The sequence below is a fragment of the Sminthopsis crassicaudata genome, chromosome 5 (assembly GCF_048593235.1).
Source record: "Sminthopsis crassicaudata isolate SCR6 chromosome 5, ASM4859323v1, whole genome shotgun sequence".
Classification (NCBI taxonomy): Eukaryota; Metazoa; Chordata; class Mammalia; order Dasyuromorphia; family Dasyuridae; genus Sminthopsis; species Sminthopsis crassicaudata.
Window position 1 is genome coordinate 128718899 of NC_133621.1, and position 27172 is coordinate 128746070.

Below are 27172 nucleotides of genomic sequence, written 5' to 3' on the forward strand. Positions count from 1 at the left end.
AGGGCAAAGGACTTATTCAATGATATATCAACCTATAGGTATCAAAACTGGCATTTAAACCTGGAGCTCTAAATTTAAAGTTATTGATCTTTCAATTGCACCCTGAAATTACATTTCTTCAATGTAAGTATATTCTGCCTTTTGAATTAAAGATGCTTAATTTCAGGGATGGGGCAGAAGGAGAAGAAAATAATTTGGAGCTAAAAAAAATTAATGTAAAAATTGTTTCAACATGTAATTGGGAGGAAAATAAAATATTATTTTTTAAAAAGAAGCCAAAACATATTATTTTATTTTGAGTCTTTCTCAATCATTTTCACTGAGATTTTTTTATTTCATTTAATCATTTCTTTAAGACAGAGATTTGGCTAAATGTCTTCACAGTGATACATAAAAAGATGGCATACGTCAGCTGCAAATTATGTTTAAGCTGCTGATTACTAATCAAAGTTAAATTAGCATATTAATTAATTTTAAGCTGGTTATTCCTGCCACTTTAATTAAGGAGACATGGAGAAGAACCATACTTTGTCATAGCTTATTTCTATTAAGAGGTGAAATTCACTTCTTATAATCATCAGGGAAGTAAGGTATTTACCTATTTACATTTAACTATGATAAAAAGTCAAAAGCAATAGAGAGCACTGTGAGATATAAAATGGATATTTTTTATTACATTGCTTTAAAAAGGTTTTTGGATAAATAAAACCAGTATAGCCAAAATCAGAAGAATTTTTTTTTTTAAATTGAGAGGGGGATTTATGGATAGTTTCTCAAATATATAGAGAATTTCATCAGATGTATAAGAATATGAGTCATTCCCCATGTGACAATTGGTCAAATGATACAAAGATGTAATTTTCCCTTTTTTTTTTTTCAATAGGTTTTTGTGGTTTTTTACCCCCCCAAATACATGCGAATACAGTGTGCTCTGGCAACTCTGTAAGATCATGTTGCAGATATAGGGATTGATCTGCATTTGTAAGGGAGTTTTTTTTCTTTGTTTGTTTGTTTTTTAATCTTTTTTTTTTTCCACTGAGTTAGTAAAAGCATAGAAATCATCTCAAAATTGCAAGAGTGAAGTAAAAATTTCTTCCCATCTATGTATCTATCTTATTCTAATTTGTCTTTCTTATCTTGTCATGCTAAGCATAATACATACTGTAGAAACTCAAGAATTATCCCTTGAATTGATCTAGGGATTATTCTCTAAAAACTTTCAAACAGGAATATCAAAATTATCATTAATGTGGAAACCAGTGAGTCAGAGGGCTTTGCCTAAGTACAAAGATAGACTCTAACAGAAAATATTCAAACTCTTAGAGAACATGGTACTTGGAGCAACTTGCACTAATTATACTTTCATGAATTGCAGGATTGATGGAAAGTTTTTAAGATAAATTTGTTTTTGTCTTTTTTAAAAATATGAACAAAGTGATCTTATTTGTCATTCATAGGACTCTATAGCACTTACCTGTGCTATGTTCTATTTATTTTTATTATAATTATTTATCTTTCTTCCAATTAGATTATAAAATTTAAGATAAGAATCTTGACTCATTTCTCCTTATTTTTCCCTCTTTGCCTTGTATCCAGTAGGTGCTTATTGAATCAAATACCCTCCCAATAAAATTCTTTCCCTTACCAAATTCAATTTTAACAGAACCATCCATGTTTTCCCTTTTTGTTGATAAGACTTCTTGGAATATATTTGATTTGGAAAACTTATTAGTTATAATAATTGGAATACTGGATATTTTCATCAGTGAATTTTAGCATACAAGAACTACAGAATAAACTGAAAGGTGATGTTATTATAAAATTTTGTAATGATTTCCAAACATGAGATAGTCAAAAGTCAAAATAAGCATGGACATGGAAACACAGAATTTTAGAACTGGAAGGATACCTCTAGTCAAATCTCTTTATTGCTCAAGTCGGGAAACTGAGATCCAAAGAGTTTCAGAGATTTGCTTATTATTATAAAATCACTTAATGAGAGAAGCATTCTGACACTGGTCTAGTGTTTTTTTTTTCATCAAACATCAAACATTAAAAGCAGGAGAATGATTGGATGGCATGGGGAACTCAGATCACGAAGATTCATTAAATAAAAAAGAACACAAGAAGGAAACATAAATGAAGCAAAAAGCCAAAGAAAAAAGACATGAAATTAAAGAGAGGCAAGGGAGCTAAAACTTCAAATAAGATTTCATTAGAAATAAAAAGAAACAAAGGGAATATGTTCCTTCTTACAATGACCTGTTGACAGAAGAAGCAATCAGCAAGTTCAGAAGGAATGAAGACAAACCATGTTTTTCCCCAATCAATTTTCTCTTTGGTCATCTTGCAGTCCATCACTTGATTTATAGCAAGAACCAGAATAAACACTGGAAATTAAAAGACAAAGGAGAAAAGAAGGAATTTCTATTGACAGAAGTTGCTTTCAGATCACATCAATCTTTCTAAACATTTCTGGAGACTTTTAAACTAGAACATAATATGAAAATGTTTTGTAGATTCATTTTCCTGTTCTGAGTATCTTTGCTTATATTTCTCCTCTCATTATATTTTGATTTAAAGTTCTTGAAGGAATAATTAAAAAGATGATTTGAGTACTGTTTCATAAGAAAAAATAAAGAAGTAGGATGCCTTCATAAGTAGGCATGGTAAATCATTCATAGGATATATGGATTCTTATCACTTCTTTACAAGAACTTTAAATACAATCCTTGAAATTTTTAAAAGATCATGCTTTAACTTTTTAAAAATGTGTTCTAGATCAGCAAAGATAGACTAGGCATGGAGAGCTGATGAGACTTTCTGGCAGGTTTATCTCAAGTCTATAGCAAGAAAATAAAATACCTGACATTAATGAGACTAAGATTGGTATTCAGGCTGTAATTTATTGATAAAGGGAACTCCAAGGTGAGCAACTTCCCTCTACCAATATATATATCTATATCTTCGCTGGCATTTATAGCTTTAGAGAGATGTCTAAGGCACTGAGAAACTAAGTCAGTAAGTCAATAACCATTTGTTAAACATCTACTATGTGCCAGGCATTGTGCTAAGTGTTAGGGTTAGAAAAAGAGGTAAAAGAGAGTCCTTCCTTGAAGGAGTTCACAGTTTAATTGCAGAGACAAAAGCAAATAATAGGAATAGACAAACTATTGATAGGAAAAATAGAAAATAATTATAATATAGCATTTTGCTGGGGATTTATAGGAAACCAGGAAGACAGTAAGTAGAGATAAGAAGGGATTGCATTACAAAGATGAGGGGAAACCAGAGAAAATGTCCAGAGCTGAAAGATGGAATATCTTGTTCATAAAACAACAAGGAGATTTTTGTCACAGGTTCCAAAATGATAGGGAATAAGGCATAAGAAGCAAGGAAAGGTAGAAGGGTATTCACTTATGAATGGCTTTGAAGGCCTAACAGAAGATTTTGCAGTTTGTCCTGGAGGTATTTGCCATCTGGATTTTATTGAGTAGTAGGGTTACATAGGTTTGCACTTTTGAAAATCACTTCAGGAACTGAATGGAGGATGGATAGGATGAGTCGATTTTAAAAGAAGGAAGACCCAACAACAGGATATTGTAAGAGTGAAAAGATCCTGGACTAAAGTGATGGCAATATCAGAGGGAAAGAGGGATGTATTCAAGAGATATTACAAATATAGAAATCATTCCGCCTCAGCAATGATTGGATATGTGGGATGAGAGTGAGGAATTGAAGATGTCATATAAATATAGACATATTTATTTTAAAATCTCTATTGTATATCCAGTTGAAGAGGTTTGAAAGACAGTTGGAGAAATAAGAATGGAGGTCATTAAAGATGCTGGGGAAGGATGGATAGATTTGAAAATCATCAGAGTGGAATTACATCTACAGATGATACTATCCAGTGAAGTACTATAAAGAGAGAAGAGAAGAAGAAGAACTTTTAAAGATATCTTCAGGTAGAAGGTGGGACCTGGATGAAAATCCATCAAAGAAGAATGTGATGTGGTCAGATAAATAAGAAGAGAATTGGGAGAGTATGAGGTCTGAAAACCTAAAGAGAAGAGACTATCAAGGAGGAAAGAGTGATCAACAATATCAAAGGCTACAGAGAAGTTAAGAAGGATAAGGATAAAGAAAAGAAAAAAAAAACATGGGGCTTGGCAATTAAAAGATCATTGAAATTTTGGGGAGCTCAATGTCAGGGGAATGATGAAGTTAGAATCCAAATAGTAAATGTTTAAGAAAAGAGTGATGGGGGGAAAATCCCTGAGCTCTTTCCAGTGGATTCTAGGTTATTGCATGAGAAAAGCATTTTCCTGTCTTCCCCACATCCCCTAAGAAAAGCTTTGAAAAAAGGGAAGTTTCTAATGAAAACTTTCCATACTTTTTGGAAGTTCCCTTTTTCATTCACCAAATGCTTACCCTTCTCCTCCACCTTCCTAGGAGTTTATACTCTCATTTCAGCTAATCTCGAGGTAAGGTATAAATTGATAATTAATATCATAACCCAAATATGTTTCATAGACTCCCCATCCATACGCAGAATTAGTTATGGGCCTTACTAAATAGAACAAGTAGGAAGCTAATTGCACATGTGTTAATGTTATAAGAGATTTCACATAGGAATCCTTATATTAAAATGTTAAAACTCTGGTATAATTTTTTAAAGTAATGACTCATACATCACTCACTTCAATGAGTTAGCCACAAAGGGCTAGTAGACATGGAAGCATTAGATGAGGAGTTTTTGAGGTTGAATGACTTGTCCATGGTAATACAGCCAGGAGATCATTATATACTTCAACAACAATACTATATCATGATCAATTCTGATGGACAAGGCCCTCTCCAATAATGAGATGAACCAAATCAGTTCCAATAGAGCAGTAATGAACTAAGCCAGATACGCCAGCAAAAGAACTCGGGAAATGACTATGAACCACTACATAGAATTCCCAATCCCTCTAATTTTGTCTGCCTACATTTTTGATTTCCTTCACAGGCTAAATGTACACTATTTCAAAGTTTGATTCTTTTTGTGCAGCAAAACAACTATTTGGACATGTATACATATATTGTATTTAACTTAATACTTTAACATATTTAACATGTATTAGTCAACCTATCATCTGAGGGAAGGAGTGGGGGGAAGCAGGGGAAAAGTTGAAACAAAAGGTTTTGCAATTGTCGATGCTGGAAAATTACCTATGCATAAATTTTTTGTAAAAATGAATTAATAATTAAATAATTTAAAAAATTGGGTTCCATCTAAATCTTATTGATTCTGTATAAATTATATAGCTTATTATATGATGCATAATTTGAGGGATATTAAGTTATAAAATGATTTGATAATATTTTATAGTTTTATGTCATAAATATTTCTAATTATGTAAAGGAATTTTCAAAAAAAAGCTTTATATCATATTGAGATAATTAATATCATAACTCCCTACCCACCATTCAGGATACCAATATTTTTAAAAGTTGTCACTCACACATCACTCATTTAGGGATTACCTAAATTAATGAGATATAGGATAAACACCTATAAAGATGAAGAGAAGAAAGGGAGATATCTGGTGAATAAAAAGGGGAACTTCTAGGGAAATATATTTTCAAATAGAAACTTCCCTTATTTCAAATCTTTTCTTAGGGGATGTGGGAGAGAGAAGAGATTACTTCTCTCATATAATAACCTAGAATATATATATCCACGGGAAAAATCCCAGGAACTTCTTTTCCTAAAGCCTAAGTTGTCCAATTTCATTAACAATGAATTCTGGTACTAAAATTATATCACAAATGAGTAACCCTGGCTTGCTCCAAGTTTTAGCTTCAACCTTCTAAGATTATGAAATAATGTTAAAACAATTTGCAAGGTTTTATTTTTTAAAGGCTATTTTTCTGACTTCCTCAGTAATATTAAGGATGTGTGAACTCTCCTGGGTGTATAGTAATGTCACCATACACTCAGTACATAATGAAAGGGGAAATAAAAAAAAAACATACTAGAAAAAAAGAAATCCAGAAATATATTGCATCCAAATTTCTAGCAAGGACATTGATGAGTGATGCTGGCACTTGAAGAGAAAGAAAAGGAGGGTGGAGATAACATGCATAGTAGGGGAGAAGTAAGTACAATCATATAACAAATAAATGACAAAGGCATACAAAACACCTTATGACAGTTGGGGGAGAAATGAAAAATAGCATATTTCACTTTGGCATCCAAACAATCGACTGGCTTTTTAAAAAATAATGAGTTCAAATGCAAATATTGATATTTTCCCTAAATTGTGTAACAACACAATAGACACATGCAAAAAACCTTTTATGTTAAAACCCAGGGCCATAACATATCTTCACACAGAAGAGGGGAAAATGAAAATGTCTTAAAGTAAGTCCAAAGGAGAAATACTGAATGATCTCAAATAGTACTAGACAGGTAAAAGAAAAGCAAAAGACCAAAATGTCAACATGCACATTTAGACCTTATCTGGGGAATTATAATTTGGGACAAAGGCTGAAAAAAAAACAAACAACCCCAAAGGATTAAGAAGGGTGGAGACAGAGACTTTCAGAAAATAAACAAAATACTGGGAAAAGATGGAGCATTGAATTAAATACAGAAAAAGTTTGTGCATGATATTTCTGTCTGTCAATATTTTCTTATTATTCTTACTTTTAGGCTAACAGAAGTATTTACAAATGGTCCCGTTCCAAAATAGTCACAACTTAATGGGAATGTAAGAAAAGTCAATATGCTGAAAAGATTTAATGATATTCAAAAGATGTTGTAGGTGTAAACACTTATTTACACCTAGATGTGAATTGATTTTGCCTGAAGAATTGAATAAATGAAAATTTTAAGATAAAAGAAAGATAAATGGATTAAGTACTTCTTGTTCAGTCATCTTTTAGTTGTGTCTAACTCTTTATGATCTTATTTTGAGGATTTTCTTGGCAAAGATATTGGAGTGGTTTCTCCAACTCATTTTACACATGAGGAAACTAAGGCAGACAGGATTAAATGACTTGCCCAGGTCACACAGCTAAGAAGTGTCTGAGATCAGATTTGAACCTCCCTGATTCTAAGCCCACCATTCCAGTCACTGGGCTTACCTATCTGCCTCCTTCTATAAAATAAGAAGCATGTATTATATTGCCTACAACATTTTTCCCTCCCACTCTGAATTTATTTGATGCCGAAATGTATAACAATAAATATTTTCAATGTATGCATATGACTAATGAAATGAGAAAAGAATTAAACTCATTATACTAAGTACATTTTACATTCTACTAGAAGATGGTTTCACAGCTGAAAAAAAGAAATCATTAATGTAATTTAATTTATCACAATTCAAATGCTTAATCAAAGAATTAAAGTAAAATTTATTATTAATGAAACATAAATCTTGAAGGACATAATTATGTAAAATTTTACTTTAATAATTAATAAATTAAAGAGATTTTCTAGTAAATTTCATCTCTATCGGTTAATATTACAGTAGTCCAAGAATATGCCCTCAGAATCCTGAGTCAGAATGGACTGATGAAATCAGAAGTCTGTATAAACTGCCCAATCATCTATTGAAATCAAAATTTTATATTATCTGCAGTTTGAAAAAGGAAGTGAATTAAGGAGTTACTCAGTTATCTGATTCACAACAGAGTCTACTTCAAGACATTTAAATAGCACTTTGAGGCTTACTAAGTTTTTTAAAAATCATATACATGATTTTATTTGTTTCTAACAACAACTCCTATGAAGTGAGTTCTGTTAGCTTTATTGTTCCCATTTTATGGTGAGAAGAAACTGACTCTAAGTTAAATGAATTTCCAATCACCATATAATTAGTAAGCATCAGAAGTAGAAGTCAAACACTAGTCTATCCTGATTCCAAATCTAGTGCTATTTCTATTATATCATGTTGTTTCTCAAAGTTCAATCTCTGTAGAAAAGAAAGCCTCCATGACTGGTAGCAGGAAAACCATACCAGAAATAATCTTTATAAATGTTTTCTTTATACAAAGACAGAATCAAGAAAATCAGAATTTTGGTTAGTTATTCATGTCAGTATGAAGTAGGCAGATTCTAAAGAAAATGTCAGTAGTAAAAGCAAAACACAGATAATCTTCAAGGATATTTCTATTGTAGCATATAAAGAGAGGAAGCAATAAAAATCATTAGTGGGTCTCCTGAGATTTATTTACACCTATTGTGGAATATGGAAACAAAATCAGACAGAAATAGCTTCTATTTTCTACTGAGGGGGGAAATGAATTATCAACTGACTAGTCTTATAGTGAAACACTTTAAAAATGAAATTTACCAATTCAGGATATTACAGCAATTACATTAAAAGAACACAAAATGTCCCTACTATGAACAATATAATATAGTTAAAGTCAGTACTTCTAGATAAAATCTTGACAGATTTGAAGTCAAAATCGCTTAAGACCTTATTACATGCCTATGTGTTTGGCACAAGGGCGGCTCTTACTAAATGCTTATTTATTGCTGATTTATTGATATCAGATTGAACCAGATTGCAATCTAGGTTGTGCCGTCAACATTCTCATCCAAATCACTAATGATATCATAATTTGAAGTTCAATGGCCCTTTTCTAGACCTTCTCCTTGTGAAGTATTGTATTAATGGAGCTTGGAAGCAGTATTATATATGAAATGCTTGGTAAATCTTAAGGCATGTACATGTGTCTGCCAAAATATTAAATATAAAAGAATAATAAGAGGAGAGAAACTTATCCCAGCACTATTTCTATCTGAACATCATCAAACAAGTTGAGAATGTTTTCTATAATAAGAATACCTGTGCCTTAAGATTTACCAAGCATTTCATATATAATACTGCTTCCAAGCTCCACAATTACCCTAAGAAGTACGTGCTACAAATATCAACTCATAAATGGAAAACTGAGGTTTGGGGCTAGGGCAGGTGTTAAGAGGTTTGCTTACAGTTTAGCTCACAGCTGCTAAGTGTTAGAAGCAGATTTTGAATTCAGGTTTTCCTGACTGCAAGTCTCAGAGTCTGCACTAACACAGACTGCCTCATTTTATTCTTCCCCAACCCTCTGTCCCAGATCAGCTCAGGATTCCACTGTCTGCTTCCTATGAAATGTTGGAAATCCTAATCTTGAAAAGAGATTGCTGCATAAACATATTTAACATCTCCATTGAGAAAGTTTGACGCACAAGTGGTTTTGGGCCCCGCAGTTTTTTTTAGAGATGTTTTCATAACAGTACAAATTACTACCTTCAAGAATGGTATTTAAGAGTACAAATTAATTTCATGTCGCAAGGCTTACTTCCTGAAGAGGGCTATTTATTTAAAATAATAGCTTTAACCCCAAATTTTCTCCTTTTATAAACTGAATCAGATTTTTTTTATATTATATCATATATGAATGAATTTTCTTTTGCATCATTTGGTACTTCCTTAATTCTGACAGTACACTTTTTCACTCCCAAGATCTGAAGACCAATTATGTATGCTTTTTAAGCTTTTTAAAGCTTTTTTTTTTTTAGCTTTTTGCTTATACTTATTTGAAATCAGGAATTTATCGGACTAATTTTAATTACAGAGTACAATGAAAATATGAACTTATGGGTGAGAACTATTCACAAATCTCTAACATCTTAAGTGATATTGATTGGTGGCTATGCATTAGTAGCTTCTAGTATATTTTACTCATCTTCCCCACCCACTCCACCCCACTTCCATTCAAATTATGTAGGAACAGTAAGATACTCTGGATTTTGTTTCTTACCAAACTGTCCACATCTATGCTGGAGTTTACAGCCCACTGTAAGGTACCCATGATATTCATGGCTAAAGTCAGAAGAATTCCAACTTGTCCTTGTCCATCACCTACAAGTTAAAGAGGGAAAAAAAGCTATTTGAGGGCAATTCAACCATAAACAATTATAGCACACATAATAAATACAATTATTTATTCTACTTATAGAATAAATTATCTTGCATTGAGTTATATATTAATTTCTATACTATCTACATAACCCAATAGCATTCTGTTATTTTACAGGTTTGATGAAAATAATCATATATGGATAAAATTTTTTGGTTGGCCTTGTTTTATGTGCTTCCTGTCACTTATACTCAAAAACTGAGACTGATTTTGAATTCATTATTCACTTTCATATATGGCTATTTGCCAGGAAGTCCTGTTTATTTTTAAAGGCTCTTACTTGAGAACATTCCTGACCCATATCTTGTTTCTGCCTCCACAGTATTTTTCAAATCTATCCCTTTCTCTTCATTTACATGAAGGCTGCCATCACTTTTAGTTTAAACATACTTTGATGTCCATTTTATTGATTATCCTGCTTCACACCCACTTGAACCCATTCTCTACACAGCTAACAAAGTGACACTTTTTATAAAATGTAGCTCTTGTTCTAATACTTTTCAACTCAATAAGCTTCAGTGCTCCTTAGTATCTTTAGGAACAATTATAACTCTTCTATTTGGATTTAAAGACCTTCTCACTCTAAATCCCACCTAATTTTTTATCTAAAAATTAAACATTATATCATTTAACTTATTCTGTGCTATCACCAAATTGACAACTTTTTCATATTTGGCATTCCAATTCTCATGTCAAATGGCTGTTGCTTGCACCTGGAATATATTCTGTCCTCATTTACATCTTTTAGAATTTCTAGTTTCTTTTAAGGCTAAGAACATCTGCTACCTTCTACCTTAAGTATATCCCAATATGCTTCCCAGTACTTGGCAACGAACATAGCATAGAGGAAGGACTTTAATCAAAAGTTGGTTGAATGAATGGAAAAATTCTTCTTCAATATCTCTTGAATTCATCCTATTCTCTTCATTCTTGAGGTTATCACCCTAATCTAGATTCTGATATAAACTGCTGTAATCCTTATCTCCTTCCTTCCCACTCATCCAAATCTGACCATACAACACACGCCTATGTCTGTGTAAGTACACACACACACACACACACACACACACACACACACACACACACACACACACACTTCTCATTCATCTCATCCATTCTAATAGAACAATCTTCCTACAATAAAATTTTATCACTCCAACTTTTATTTATTAATTTATTATGAATTTCCAAAATCTCTCAGATGAAATTCAAACTTCTCTGCTTAGCTTTAAAAAAACATTCTATAATTTTACCTAATTGTACCTTCTTGAGTCTTCTCTTTGTACCATTCATTCACTATTATAATTGATACATTCATACTTTTGCTCACATTTCTCCTCTTCCTCAAAAGGCTTTTCTTCCTATCCTAGACCTCTAATCCTTCAAGATGCATGCCAAACCTCAACTGCTCTCTGAGTCTTCTGTGACAATGTCAGCTCATTTTTATCTTTCCCCTTTCTTGTTTTCCTTTTGCTATTTGCACCATTTATTTTGGCTCTTGGTTATAATAATGAATTCAGTGGGCTTTTGTTCTACGATGATTTATCATTCTCTAATTGTTTTTTGCTTATTTTTCCAACAGGATTTAAATTCCATGACAGTATATATCAAATCATATAAATATTTTAAGTATTTCCCCAAAGTGTTTAATATTTGGTAGCATCTAATAAATGTCTATTTTGCCAATTTTTTTTGGTCTCTTCTTTTTTTTTTTCCTCTGTAAATATTTTTTGTTATATTTGATGACTATCTAGAAGGGATGAAGGAGAAGCATACTGGAAGTAATTTTGGTGATTAAATAAACAAAAGATATCAGTAAAACTGTACTTAAAAATAACAATGCTCAATTCAATTGAAACTTTGTGGCAGAGTTTTTTTAGAGTTTGCTATTACAACAGTATCTTTTGGTCTGTGTCTGTATATTTTATACGCATTTGTCTCTCCCATTAGAATGTAAGCTTATTATGAGCATGGACTGTTACAATATTTGTATTGATTTCCTATACCTAACTCAATGTCTGACATAGTAGAAACTTAATAAATTATTGTTGATTCACTGATATTTGAATTTTCTTGAACACTAGTCTCATATTACTAACTTCTCTCCAGGATACTTTTTTTGTTTTGTTTTGTTTTGTTTTTTTTTGCTGAGGCAATTGGAGTCAAGTGACTTGCCCAGGGTCACAGAGCTGGAAGCATTAAATGTCTGAGGTCAGATACCTACCTTCAGGGCTGGTGCTCTATCCTCAGCATCACCTAGCTGCCCCCATATTACTAACTTCTTGCAGGGTATCTCTTCCTGCACATATCAGAGGCCTTGCAAACTCAAACTCAACATTTCTAAAACAGAATTTGTATTTCTTAAATAAGCATTTCCTACCATCATGTCTTCATTTATTTAGTTTCTTTGCCTAGAATACTGACAAACCTATCAATTTCTGAAATCCCAATCTCTACAACCAGATATAATATCTCCTTAATGTGAACCCCCAAAGCACTCTGTACCAAATTTAATAGTAAGCACATTGTACCATGTATTGTTATAATTTGGCTTTATGTCATTTCCTCTACTAAATTGTGAACTTCCTAGGGATAGAATTAGTAATACTTATCTTGGTAATTCTTAAAGTTCCTTTCATAGTAAGATATGCTTACTGAATAAAAATATGCAACTGACTAAATTTTTCATTGTTAAATAATCAGCTGTAATAAGTATATTGCTTTACTTTCTTCATGTTTTCCTCCTATACTAGATGACCTGCCTTTGTTCTATACATCACTTATTTATCAACAGATGGTCACAAATTACAATTATATAAATATATGTTGCTAATTGTTTTTTTTCATTTCTTCATTATAAGTAGTATGAGTATTATGTTCAACCTTGGAAGTAAAAACAAACTTTATGGGGTTGCTTGGTGGCACAATGGAGAGAATGCAGAGCATGGAATCAGGAAAATGTGAATTCAAATATGACTTCAGACACTAGCTGTGTGACCCTGAGTAAGTCACTTCACTCATTTATCTCAGTTTTTTTTTTTTAATGAGAATAATGATAGCACCTATTTCCCAGATTGTTGTGAGGACTAAATGAGACAATAATTGTAAAGCTTTTAGTTCAATGCCTTCTATAGGATGATGGATAGGAAAAAGTTTGCTACAGTCCAAGCCAGTCATTTGGTATTTATATGCATTGTACTGAAGAAAGACTCATGGAGCACATTGTCTTCCAAGTCTCCAGTGTGTTTATGATGGAATAGTGTTCACATTGAAGAAGTTGTGTTTTATCCCCTTGCTAGACTATGCTATGTAAGAATCTTTCTAAAGCCCTGGTATTAATGTGGGGCCTGTTTTTAATTGAACTCTATTTATCTTGTGATAAAACTTACTAGGATCCCCAAAGCATCTTTTTCAAAGATGTTTGTTACTGGAAATATAACAAAATATGACTTGGAAAATTATCTAACATATTTAATGGTTTTCCAAATATACTTTGTAGAATCATTTTAAAACAAAACTTTCAAAATCTGGACCAATATTTTGGCCCATAATATTCTAATTTTCTTAAAAATAATTTTAAAAATGTTGTCAAAATTATTCTTTAGTTTAGTGGTATGTAAACTACAGGATAATATATTTTATTACATTTTTCAAGAAATTATTCCTTTCTTGAAATTGACTTCATTTGACATTTATACAATACTTTTTTGATCAATCATTTATTTTTAGTCTAGACATGTGACAATCAATGTGGAATAATATAAATTTGGAAACTTCCTTTGCTGATATCATTAAGAATTACTTTGGGCACTGAAAGAGCCATTTGTTTAAGGCCACTTAGATAATCATATGTCAGAGACTGAATTTGAATCCAGACTGGACTTCTTTCTACTATATCATGCTACCTCTCTACATGTAGTTTATCTTAGGCTATAATTTTCAACAATCTAATTTCTGATATTTTAGTTTAATAACTTATTTATAGGGCAAAAAAATAAAGCAACTATCTTTTTTGCATTTTGAGCCCTCTATCTTTGACAACTTGAATTCTTTAATGAAAAAAACTTAACTGTTCTGAGCAGCCAAGAAACTGGCTAACTAGTAGCAAAGTGGCACAGTGAATAAAGATCTGGGCCTTAAGTCAGGAAGATCTGTCTTCAAATTCAGCCTCAGGCTCTTCCTAATTGTGTGACCCTAGGCAAATTACTTAATGTTGTCCTGCCTCAGTTTCCTCAACTGCAAAATGGGAATAATAAAAGTATCATCCAAAGTTTGTTATGAAGATCAAATCATATGATATTTGTAAAGCTCTTAACATAACCTGACACATAGTAAGTACCAAGTAAATGCTTATACCATTTCCTAACTAGAATATTGGATAGGTAATCAAATAAGTTCTTTTCTAGACACTGAGTTATTATGTGATTTTCAAAAAAAAAAAAAAAAACACTGAATTTCTCTCAGTATTGTCATCTGCAAAATGGGATAATGCCAAACAAACAATCTAGCTTCCAAGAAGTACTAACTACTACAATGGAAATTTAAAAAAATAGATGCTAAGTTATATGTGAACACAAGAATTAAACACTTTATAAAAATGCAATTCCTTAAGTATAAAGACTTCAATGACCATCTGGTTATTTTATAGTACCTGTAGTTAAAATGGAGATGAAGGTCACAACACAGAAGAAGATGACAAAAACAATTTCTATTCTCATTTGGAACCAGCGAAGTGTGGACATGTATAGGAACCAGTTTGCTGTGTGTAAATTCAGAGCTTTATGAAATAAGGTCTCAAAGTATGGTTGGCGTCCAAAAGCTCGTAGAGTCCACAGGCCCTTTAAACTTGTAACAAGATGCGTAAAAATTGGAGTCCTGGCTGGAAATATTCAAATTAAAAGCAGAGTGAATTTTTAAATAAATTACAAAGATTGACATTATGCCATACCAATATAGGCAAAATTTAAAGAACTTGAAAATCAGTTAATATTCCTGTTTAGATGAAAGTGTATAGTCTTCTTCTTGAAACAAGGTAAGTCATTATTTTTCTTTAATGCATTTCAGTTTTTAAGAAACCTTTAAATATACTAAGATTTTTCCCCATCTGTTTTTGTGATGTAGCATATCTCTATTACCTGGTATTATGTTCACTGTTCAAAATTTAAGTGATTCCAGATTCATAAGATTATTTTTCAAATAATTTGTTCATGTTTAAGAATAAAACGTGTCAGTTATACAAAGATGTAATCCTTAAAAGAAATCCTCCTCCTCAACACTATGAAAGACCTGTCATTTCACTAGTAGGGGTACAATCTTCCTCAGGGCAAACAACAATTCATCTACATGCCATTTTTTGCATCCAGTACAATCCTTATTCATCTGCTAGTAATTGACCTCTGGCAAAGGCACACAGCCCTGGAGATAGCATTGAATTGTTGCTTACAAAATCATTAATTGGAGTAAATACTATTCCAGCAATCTCCTGAATTGTGGAGCCCACAAAAATAAGTATTGGAAGGTATATGAAAGCAAAAATTTGTGGGCAAAGAAGTTTAGGGGGGCCCTTCACTATAATTCTTTGGGTACCTATGAATACCATTTTCAATGATATTTTTTCCTAGTGTTTTTGTTTTACTTTGTTTAGACCTACGATTTCACTGATATAGGGAACTTCAGGTAAAGAACTCCTTCTACTGGTACAGGGCTCTATTCTCTCTGCAATTTACATTCTCACTATATAGCCTCAATCACTAAAGGTTAAGCTACTTGACAAGAGTCACACAGTCAGTAGGGGAAAGAGGCAAGGCTTTACCCAAGATTTTCTGGCTTTGGAGTTGATGGTAATGTGATTTTTGTTGCTCTCACATTCTTAATTTTATGAGTATCCAACACTGATAAAGAAAAAAAGATGTATTTATAGCCCCAAGATAATGAGAAATAGTGTTTATCATAAAAAGCATTCCTTTTATTAAAAAAAAAACTACTTTTTTTTAAGAAACCTGGGAAGATTTGTATGAACTGATCAAAGTATTCCAAATGTGGTGGGTTTTCCTATATGTTTTGCTTTTAAAAGACTTTTTTCTATAAGGAAATAATAGGTCACCTGGAGAAAACATCAGAAGAAAATATGTAAAACAAAAATAAGCCTGAATTAAAGCTTAAAATAACTTTTTTGAGATTCACTTACAATAAGAAAATAGTATTTATTGACCATACCTTCAGACTCCAGTTGTTTTAGTTGTTGGGAAGTTTGGAGGAAATATGCCCTTAGCATAATAAAAGCTATTATCACAGGCACAGTAGCCAAGAAGATATAAGGTTTTAAAGCTGACACTACAATGAGAGCTCCAACAACGATCAGTATTAACTGTGGGATTAAAAAAAAAAATAAAGCATTGATGAGAATGTTTATTTTTCAGAACACTGACAAAACAGAGATTGGTAATTTGTCTCCCAGTGGTTTCACTGTGCTAGTCAGCTTCCTTCTAATTTAGGAAGGTTTCTATTAAGATGAAAGAAAAACAATTCTGACACAACTGAACTGTTCAAGAGCACCAATTCAAACAACTTCTAAGATTAGTTGTACTATTAATCTTTTTTAGAGTTTTGTCATCTTAATGTTATTAGTAATGAGAATATTGGTTTGAAGGAAAGAACACTGGACCTGCCAATCAGAAAATCTGAATTCAAAGCCCCTCTCTGTTTGTGCTAAGTTTTATCACTTACTAGATCTGTATTCATTGAAAGGAGCAACACTAAAGATGAAGCTTAAATACTTCAGCCACATAAGAAGACAAGATTCATTGGGGGGGAAAAATCTTGATATTGGGAAAGATTAAAGGCAAAAGGGCATCAGAGGATAGGAAGGATTGATAGTAACACAGAAGCAAAGAAAAAAAAACTTGGACAGACTTTGGGAGACAGTGGAGAACAGAAGGGCAATGATGTGCATGGATTCACAAAGAATTGGATGCCACTAAATGAATGAACAAGAATAAGTCATGTTAGCTATGCAGAAATCACTGAAATTCCCTGAGCCTTAATTTCCTCCATTTGTAAAGTCATTTTATGGTAATTCTTGAACTTCTTTCTTCAAGCAATTGTAAGAATACCAGATCCCACATTTCCAAAATGTGAGATTTTATGTGTGTGTATGCATGCATGCACCACATATTTGTATATAAATGTGTATTGTGAAAATTTGCTTTGAATAATTTTGAGAAATTTATGACATCCTTTGAAAAAACTAAAACAAACTCTCAACCTAGTCACTGAAAAGGTGAAAAGGATAGAGAGTCAGCCTCAGCTAGGAAGATGTGGGTCTGAGTCCAGTCTCTGGCATGTACTGGCTTTGTGGTAAGATACTTAACTACCCATTGTTTTACAGCAGTAGTGTCAAGCTCACTGCCCACTAAGCTGCACAGAACCAAATTAAAATATAACTGGGAAATGTTTTACAAAATAAATAAAAATACATTGCAAAATATATAATGTTGGTTTGTGGTTTTTAAGTTAATATTAAACTACAGGATCTGTTTCTTTTTAACATCACTGGCCAGTAGTATTAAATTCAAATAGAAACACACCACTAAGCTATACGTAAGCACCCCAGCTATCAGTATATTGACTTAGATAACCATAGATTTTTATAAAGAAACTAGGTCTTAGAGGTATTACAGGCTGGATGTAGCCAGCAAACTACATGTCTGACATCTTATTTACACAAGTTTCTAAAACTATAAAGTCTGAGAAGATCCTGCCCTGAATTGGATGGAGTTTCCTCATCTGGGAATTCTCTACAGCAATGAAATTACAAGTCCAGTTTGTGTGTGTCTCTCATTCTCTCTCTCTCTCTCTCTCTCTCTCTCTCTCTCTCTCTCTCTCTCTCTCTCTCTCTCTCTCTCTGTGTGTGTTTTCATTTCTATCTTTTTTTAAAACATAGGATACCCTTGAGAAAACTGGAGAAATTTGCATAGACTAAGAATGAATGGTTTAGGCTATGAAAAGTAATTTAAAATTTAGCCCAGATTAATATTTGATAGTTCCAGAGGGCTCTTCCAGCATTATCCAATGAAAAACAATTCACCTCAAGTATGAAGTAGCTTTTGACAAGAAGAATTATAAATTATACTTGTTGGTGCATTTCTACATTAAATACCAATCCAGATCAATATCTTCACTATTAGTTTCCACTGGCAACAAAGGTTTTATGCCAGTTGTTATGAGGTAGAACACAACATTTTGAAAAATGTGTCACTCAGATCCAGACCAACCTATTTCAATACCATCATCTAAGAATAGTTTTGTGATTCCATAGACACACCACCAAAAATTAAATAATTATGTCTTAGTTTCAATTGCTTTCAGATGCTACTTAATCAGAGTTCCCTAAACAACTGCCTAATATTTTGTCACCATGGGAAATTCCCTCCATTAACACAGGTCACATGCTATTTATTACTTATAGTTTTAGAGAACTACTAAGGCTCAGTAGGGTTACTGACGTGCCCACAGTCAGTAAATGCCAGAGGAGTATTTCTAACTCCAAGTCCAGCATTCTATCCATTATGTCACCAGTTTGTGTCTGCCACTTATTTTTGTGACTTTGGGGAAGCCATCTTGAGACTCCTTCTAACTAGAAATCTATGATCCTATGGAAATTGTTTGGTTAGTAGAAATAGGACTGAACTCAAAGATCTGGATGTGGATACTTCTGCCAATAAGTTTCTATCCATTTTTGAGCAAACCAGAATAATTCATCAATCAATAATTCTATTCCATTCAATATAATAACTATTTATTAAAGATTCAATATGTGACAAAAACTTTATTAGACCCTATAGAACACAAAGGTATAAAAAGATGACATTCCTTTGTAATATAATAAAGTGATGTGACATAGACAAACATAAGTATAGGACACAGGATAGGCAAAGAAGTATGATAATAGAATTCACTATTAGAGGTCTCTATAAAAAAACTTTTATATGAAAATTTTGTGAGGGGAACTATTTGGGGATGAGAAGATCATGGGAGGATTAATGGAAGAGACTTGATCTGAATTGTACCTTAAAAGAAGAGGATTTCAACATTTGGATACGAGAATAGAATAAATGTAAGAAAGAGGATAGACCTGAAGAGACAAGATAATTAGTTTGAGATGAAAAATTATTTAATAAACTCTCCCATTTGTCTGGAATGCAGAATATATAAAGGAGAGCTGTGAAAAATAGGCTGGAAAAGTATTCTTAAAATTAGACTATTGAGGGCCTCAAAAACCAGGCTAAAGTATTTGTATATTGTTCTGTAATGAACAGGATTGAGGTTTTATGAGCAAAAGAGGAGAAAATATAGAGAAAGTGGTTACAAGTGTCAAAGGCTATTGGAAGTTTAAATGATAACTAAGAAAAGTAAACTGGGTTTGATAAATAGGTCTTCAGCAAATTTGCAAATAATAATTTAGAAAAATTGGTAAAATTAGAATACTACTAAGATGAATAAAATTAAGAAAGATAACTGTCCTTTTTATATCCACTCAAGATGTAGTGATTTTTTTCTGATGCCAATTTCTCAAAATTAATCTAATTAAGACGAGAAATTTCTTTTCATAGATATTCCAAGTACTATAAAGTTGTCATCACCTTATTCTACATCTAGTTATATTTTGTTTTGAGTGTTTCATACAGTTATATAAGAGTAGAAAACATTTACACAATTAATTTTCAAAGATGTTTCTTCAACTAACACATTCCCAGAATAATCTCACATGCCAATGTCTACTAGAATCAGCCAAGTAGCCTCTGCAAACAATATTGATATAATCAAAAGATTTGGGCTTAGAAGTTCAGAAATCTGGATTATATTCTAAAATCTGCCATTATCCTTCTAGGTAAGTTTGGAAAATGGATAATATCTCTCAGGGCCCCAATTTTCTAATATATACATTAAATAGCCTATTAACCTTTCCATACTCTGTGGTCAAAACAAACTGTCCATCTCTATGTTCCTCAGTATAGCACAATGCTCTCTTTCCACACTTATAATGCATCCTCTCCTCACATTCACTTCAAAGAAACTTTTGCTTGCTTCCTTTAAGATCCTATTCAAGTACCTTCCTCTAAATCAAGCTTTTTAAAATTTTTCTCCTCCTCCTCCCAACTGCTCATGTCCTTTCTAGTACTAATTTTGCATAAATTTATGCCACTTATACATATATGCATGCATTATCTCTCTCAATAGAATGGAAATTCCTTGAAATAAAGGAATTTTTTTTCTTTCTTATCTTTACATGTCTAGGGCACAAAACAGCATATGTTGTTGTTTTTCCATCATTTCAATCGTGTCTAACTTTTGGGGTTTTTTTGCCATAATGTGGTTGAGTGACTTGCACAGGCTAGTAAGTGTTTGGGGTCAGATCTGAAATCAGGTTCTCCTAACTCCACAGCTAGTGCTCTATCAGCTGTACCATCTAGGTACCACAATATTTTACTCTTTGTGACCTCATTTGGGGGTTTTTTTTTGGCAAAGATGCAGGAGTAGTTTGCCATTTCTTTCTCCAGCTCTTTTTGTAGAGAAGGAAACTGAGACAAGCAGGGTTAAGTGACTTGTTCAGGGTCACAGAACTAGTAAATGTCTGAGGCTAGATTTGACTTCATGTACTGACACTCTATCCTGTGCACCAATACAGTATGTGGTAGGCTCTTAAGATATGCTATTGCTGGTCCTTCATTTTCAAAAGAGACCAATGGCATCATGGATGATACAGTGACTTGTGCATGAATTGGATTTAAATGAGGCAGAGAGGCACAAAGTCATCAGTCTTACTCTTTGTTTCTGAGCCGTCAATGTCCTCTGGCAAGACAAAAGTCAAAACAACTTGCCCAGGATGCAGTGGATGACCCTAGCATCTTTAAGGTCTGATCAAGTTCTAAGCACTCCATATTGCCGAAATTTACTCACCTTTGTGGCCTTTGGAACTAATTGTTCTCATTTACTTATTCACCAGGGAAAGTCTTCACATACTTGGAGTGGACCCCCCTCTAAATGGCCAACAGATCTGAGGTCTGTCATTTACCCTCAACTTGGGATAGCCCATCTGCCAACATGGTTTATTAGGGTATGGCCATTGCACATGCTCCAGCCTTTTTGGACCCATAGGTGAGATTTGGGTAAAATAGACACCAAAGGTGGATGAGCCACCCTGAAAAAGCCTCTGCAATCCCTCACACCAAAAGTGCCAGTCCTCCTGAGTACCTCTTGCACCATATAAACTAGTTGATTAGTAGGTATTACTGACTACATAGTCTCAAAAATCCCTTCTATCTCCAATCTATATACATACACACTAGATAGAGAGATAGATTAGAGAGATAAATATAGATATGTTTTTAGAAAATACATTAAGAAAGTAGAGAATGTAATAGCTTTTAAATTCTATTAAAACACACTTTTAAAGAAATTAATTTTCCAGTAGCCTCTAACATCTAGAAGTATGAAACACTCCTAAGTATAACCTGAACTAGATTAAAATATAGTTCCATATAGTTTTCAAAGTCAAGATAAAGCCTGCAGGTATTGTATCCTTATCAGACAGTTTAATGGCCCCCTTTCTATTTGAACCAGTCCCCATCAATATAACCACGTAAGCCAAAAAAACTGTCTCTGAGCAGGAAGGAAAATAACTCACGTGTTTTTTTTTTCTACTTTATTATGAGCCAGGCAGAATCTTCTCGAGAGAAATGACCTACTCTTGATTTTGTTAGTATCCCTAGTACCTTAGCACAGTGCCTGGCAAATATTAAGTATTTAATATACACTTGTTAACAGACTGATTAGTCTAATGCCCAAATTTCTGAAGGATCTATGTTTAAGAAACAAACCCAACAACCCTAAAATAATTTGAGAGGATCTCAGAAAAGACATGTCCTCCAGGGACTAAGTTTTGGCTTGGGTGAAGAGCAAACATTTCCAAGAAACTTCACAAAATCAACAGCAGGCTCTGGAGCAGCTCCATCAGGAAGCAGATTAAGCATCAATAAATTTCACCTCAATCTTACAAAAATGAATGTTGAAAAATATCTTTAAATTGGAAAAATACTATTAAGTGCAAAAAAAACCTCAAGCAATTCCACATATCTGGAAGAAAAATGATGGGAAAGAAGAATTATCAACCTACTAATAATGAAAGAAAGTAAAAAAAAATCATTATTATTTTAATTACTTAAAAATAATCCTAAAACAAACATATTTATACTCACGTACCACACATACATAAGTATTCACCAGGATATGTACATATTTTCAACAATCAACAAACTCAGCTTTCTGTAATTCCTCAATTATCATAGGCTGTTTCTGTACCATATTTCCCATAACAGTTATTCAACAGTTCAAATCAAGAAAACATTAATCAAGCATCGACTATGATACAAGCAAAGCATTTTGCCAAGTGAAGGAGTACCTGACTCTATCGAGATTGTGGTCTGTAATGGGTAAGAAATACAAGATTTTAACATTTTAGAATTTTTTTAAAATAAGAGTTGTTCCAGAGACATATGTATTTCCAACAATAAATTATCAAAAAGTGACAAAGCAATACCCATACATCTCCTGAGTTTATCTTGTATAAAGTAACTATCTAAAGCTCTAGTGCTATTTTAGAGAAAATTAATGGAAGGAAGTAATAAAGAGCCTTATCACCAAAAAGAAACTATCCAGGATACATCTGTATCATCCACCTTAGGAAAAAAATAAGTAAAATTGGCAACTATTAAAACATTTTAAAAGTATATTTACTGCCAGTTCCTGACTGTAAGAAGCATTTTGAGAATAAATCATAAGGAACATAACTTCATGAAATATCTAACAATCTAGTCTTGAACTTCTGATAATTATTTGTAAAAAGAGCACCATGAAAGTCATTTTTGCATGTGTATTGCTGAGAGTAGAGAGAGAGAGATGTGACTTTTTCCTCAAAAGGAACATACTTTGTATGAATTTATTAGAAGTCAATTTGGCATGAATCTATTGCTAAAACTAGTGAAAATGTACTCATAGAAATTTTTATATATTTTCTCCAGTGGTTATCATTTCAGTTATCTCCTTAGAGGGTATCTAGAATAAGGTAATAATATTAATAATATAATAGTATTGCTACTGTGGGAGAAGGGTACTGGGAGAAGAATTTTTAAAATTTAAAATTCAAAAGAAAATTTAATGTTTGCATGCAAAAAAATCTTCCAAAGCTTATACTAGATTTGTGACATAAACTTTCTAAAACAAAACAAAAAAGAAATTTTACCTCACAGCCTCAGGAAGTTTCATCTGAACAACTTTTTTACCTCACAAATTTTCATCTATATAACAGCAAAGGTTGGATGAGGGAAGATTAAAGACTGCTGTTTCCAGAAGTCAGGTTTACCAGTGTTAAGCATACATAATCACTGGCTATGATTGTAGGCAAAAAGAAATGAATGCAGTAATGAAGGAAGCAAGAATATTTTGGGGATAGCATGGTTGGGATTTAGGGGAGAAAGAGAAAAGTTCCTGAGGTCAAACTTCTGGATAGAATCCAAAAAACAGCAATAAGCAGGACCTGAGGTATAGGGCAAAATTACCCACAATTTGGGAACAAAACCAGATAATAATAATACTAAACTATTAAAAAATAAAATATGACAAATTAAAAATTTAAAAATAAGTAAGAAAAAAAGGAAAAAAAAGAACTTGACCACTATTAACTACTTTGCTGTAAAAGAAGATCTGGATAGATATTCAGAGGAAATTTTTGAGGTTAAAAAAAAGCCAATATCCCAAAGAATAACATCAAATGGTCACATACCCAAAAAGAGGTCTTGAAAAAACTTAAAAAGAAATTCCAAAATCAAACATGAGAGATCAAAGAAAAATTAGGGGGAGAAATAAAAGCAACCCAAGAAAATAATGAAAAGAAAGTTAACTAATTGGAAAAAGAGGTACAAAATCTTAAGGAAGAAAATAACTTCTTGAAAACTAGAACTATAACATCATTAGATTCTTGCACAAGTCATGAAAAAATAATAAAACTAGAAAAAAATAGAAGATAATCTGAAACATCTTATTAGAAAAACAACTGATCAACTGATCTAGAGGACAGGTCCAGGAAATACAATATAAAAGTTATAGTTAGTTATATCAAGTTAGTTATATCAAGAAAGTTATATCAAAAAAACCTGAATTTTGGTAAAAATCTTATAAGAAATTATTAAGAAAAATTGCCCTGAAATTCTAGAACAATGGGGCAAAATAGAAATAGAAAAAAATCTACCATTCATAATCTAAAAGAGATCTCAGAAGGAAAACTTACAGGAATATCAGTCAAGTTTCAAAATTCCCAGGTTAAGGAAAAAATAATTCAAGCAACAAGAAAAAAACAATTTCAAAACTACAGAAATTTCACAAGATCTAGAAGCTTCTACTCTAAAGGACTGTAAGGCTGTCAATCTTAGAAATATTTTGGGGAGCAAAAGAACAAGAATAATTTAACCAGCAAAGTTGAGTATAATTCTGAATGAAAAAAATTGACATTTGACAAACTGACTTTTAGATAATTGTAACAAAAAGACCAGACCTCAATGCAAAATGTAATATAAAAGGTCCCGAAAAAATATAAGGAAAACATTAAAAGCTAATTATAATCATCAAGGTTAAACTGTTTATATATTATATGTGAAAATGTTATCATTATTCTTAAAACTGTTATCATTACTAAAATAGTTTGAAAGAAAGGTTGGGGCTGAATTACATATGATGGGATTATTCAAAAAAAATAACACTGGGTAGAAGAAGATAAAAGGAAGAAGTTTTATTATAAAAATGGTGTGTGGAAGGAAGAACTAATATAGAAGAAGAATGTGGGGGTAGAGGGCTAGTAATCTAGAATTTTACTCTCATTTGGCTTGAAGAGGAAACAACATGTACATCTGGAAGGATGAAGAAGTCTTCTGAATATGTAGAAAGGTGAGAAAATTGGGGGTAGAGGTGGGGGAAGGAGTTTAGAGTGGATATGGCCCTTCATCCACTATTTCAAATTATTGGCCCAATGTTGTTGGGCCTTCAGTTTTGCTTCATTTATAGCAAACACATGTACAGGATAAGAAAGGATTCTAATCCATTAACAAGATCAAGAAGTGAAATCTTATATACCATAAGGAGAAAAAAAAAGAAATAGTGATTAGAAGAAGCAGAGGTCTCTAAGATTTTTTTTAGAATAATCAGGCCTAGATACCCCAATATTAACCATGACATCTCCCTACCTTCAAGAGCATCAGTGTAAAATAACCTTTGTTTATAATGACGTTTCAGCAATAAAGAGTAAATTATATTCAATATTTTCTGTCTATTAATGAAGGAAAGTATATAATACATTTTAGATCGACTTTCATTTTTATCCAAATTTATTGATGATTTATGAAAGGCAGCACGACAGTAAATAACATGTTGAACTTGGAATCAAGAACAATTCTAGCACTTCCTAATTTTATGAAGGTCACCTCAACTCTCTGGCTCTCAGGCAACTCTGTAAGGTGTACTTACTAAACTGTTGATTAGTTATAATCTCTTGGAGCAAAAGCCTATATTGTGTGAAATTTTCTGCCCTAAGCATTGAAAAGCAAAAACAAACAAAAATTCTTCCAGAGCAACACAGCTCTAGTATAATAATATAATAGCTCATACAAATCATGCTTAACAAATGTTTATTGATAGAATAAATGAATGGATGGGAGTAGATAAAATGTAACTCATATCAGTTATAAACTAGAGACAAGAATAAGAATTACTGGAAAAATATGTCACATACACACATACATAGAGACAATGGGTAGAGGAGCTATTAGATGTGTTCAAAAGTGTTATTTAATCTAAAAATACTTATCTAATAGTAACTTCCCCCATAGAAATTTTAAGACAGCCTTACAGTATTTCAAAAAAAATGATGAAGAGAAAAAACACAATTGGGAAAAAAAAGGCCAAAGAGAGTTGAACTGAATTAATACTGTTGCAACTATGCCTCAGGCTTCCATGTGCCATATTCATTCAGAACTGTCCATGTGTAACTCTGGAACAAGGAACAAACTGCCAGAGCTCAGAGACACACAAAAAAATTTAAATGAATTTCTTTCTGGTCTCAAGAAATCCTTCAGAAGACTCCAACAGCTACTGTTATGAGTTATAACTTTGAATAGAGGAATCTGTGTCAAACCCAAAACAGTGTCACTCATTTGGAACAGGAAATTCATTAGATTGTTTGTTTCAGTGTGAGGCAAACTGACCTTTTGATTATTTTGCCTCTAACAATGTGTTTTCTGTACATATATGCATGTCTTTTTTCTCATTTTGATTTGCTGTCTCCTTTTTAATATATCAATATGAACTTCTTTTTTTTTTCCTGATATGTTTAGGGCAGGCAGCAGTTAAGAGGGAATAGGAATGCATCAACCCAGAGAATGATCATATTCTCCTCTATTTGTTTTCACTGCAGATGATTACAGTTGTGGCATTTATGATCTTAGATAATGATGGTGAAATCAAGATAGGAAGCTTTAGTCATATGTGTGTCCAAGGCCAAGGTTATCAAATGTGTCACAGCTGACATTCTGTAGCTTATAAGGATCTAATGTGGTTCCCCAAACCAGGATAAACCTTACACAAAATTGTGGGTAGGCAAGCTTAATCTTGGACAATTGCCCACCTCATCTTACCATGCTCCCACTTTTCTCTTCATATACCTTTTATTCACTTCTACCCCCATTTCTAAATCCCTCAAAAGCAGTCTTCAGGGCAATGTCCTAAATTCTTGAGTTTTCAAGCATCCATATAAAACAGTGTGATTTTTCAAAGTCGTAATGTAATTTTAAGATTTTATAACTTAAAGTTGCATTAAGACTTTTGGGATATGCTCTATGTTAAAGTGCTACCTTTTCCAAGACAAATATTTACAGTTTAACAGGTTATTTTTCAAGGCATGATTCTTTAATTCCTTTAGAAGTATCTCATTCTTTGAATTTCAACAGCATGGCAAGGTTGTCCAGGAGATATCTTGGGTCAGAGAAGTATTGTAATGTTTTTCAAAATTTATGTCATAGAAGTAGCTAGCTATATTACCCAGGTATATTATTGGCCCTCATCACTTGGTGTAAAGAGTTAGTTCCTCTGACACAGCATT

General features: G+C 32.6%; 1 protein-coding gene across 1 annotated transcript in view; it reads right to left on the minus strand.

Annotated features, from left to right (window-relative positions):
* CFTR (CF transmembrane conductance regulator) overlaps nucleotides 1–27172 on the minus strand; it is a 191478-nt gene that overhangs the window by 32792 nt on the left and 131514 nt on the right. The window contains exons 19-21 of the mRNA XM_074268208.1: nucleotides 16186–16336; nucleotides 14621–14848; nucleotides 9811–9911 (exon numbers count right to left, since the gene is read on the minus strand). Of these exons, the coding sequence (XP_074124309.1) occupies nucleotides 9811–9911; nucleotides 14621–14848; nucleotides 16186–16336 (480 nt within the window). The remainder of the gene's footprint in view (nucleotides 1–9810; nucleotides 9912–14620; nucleotides 14849–16185; nucleotides 16337–27172) is intronic.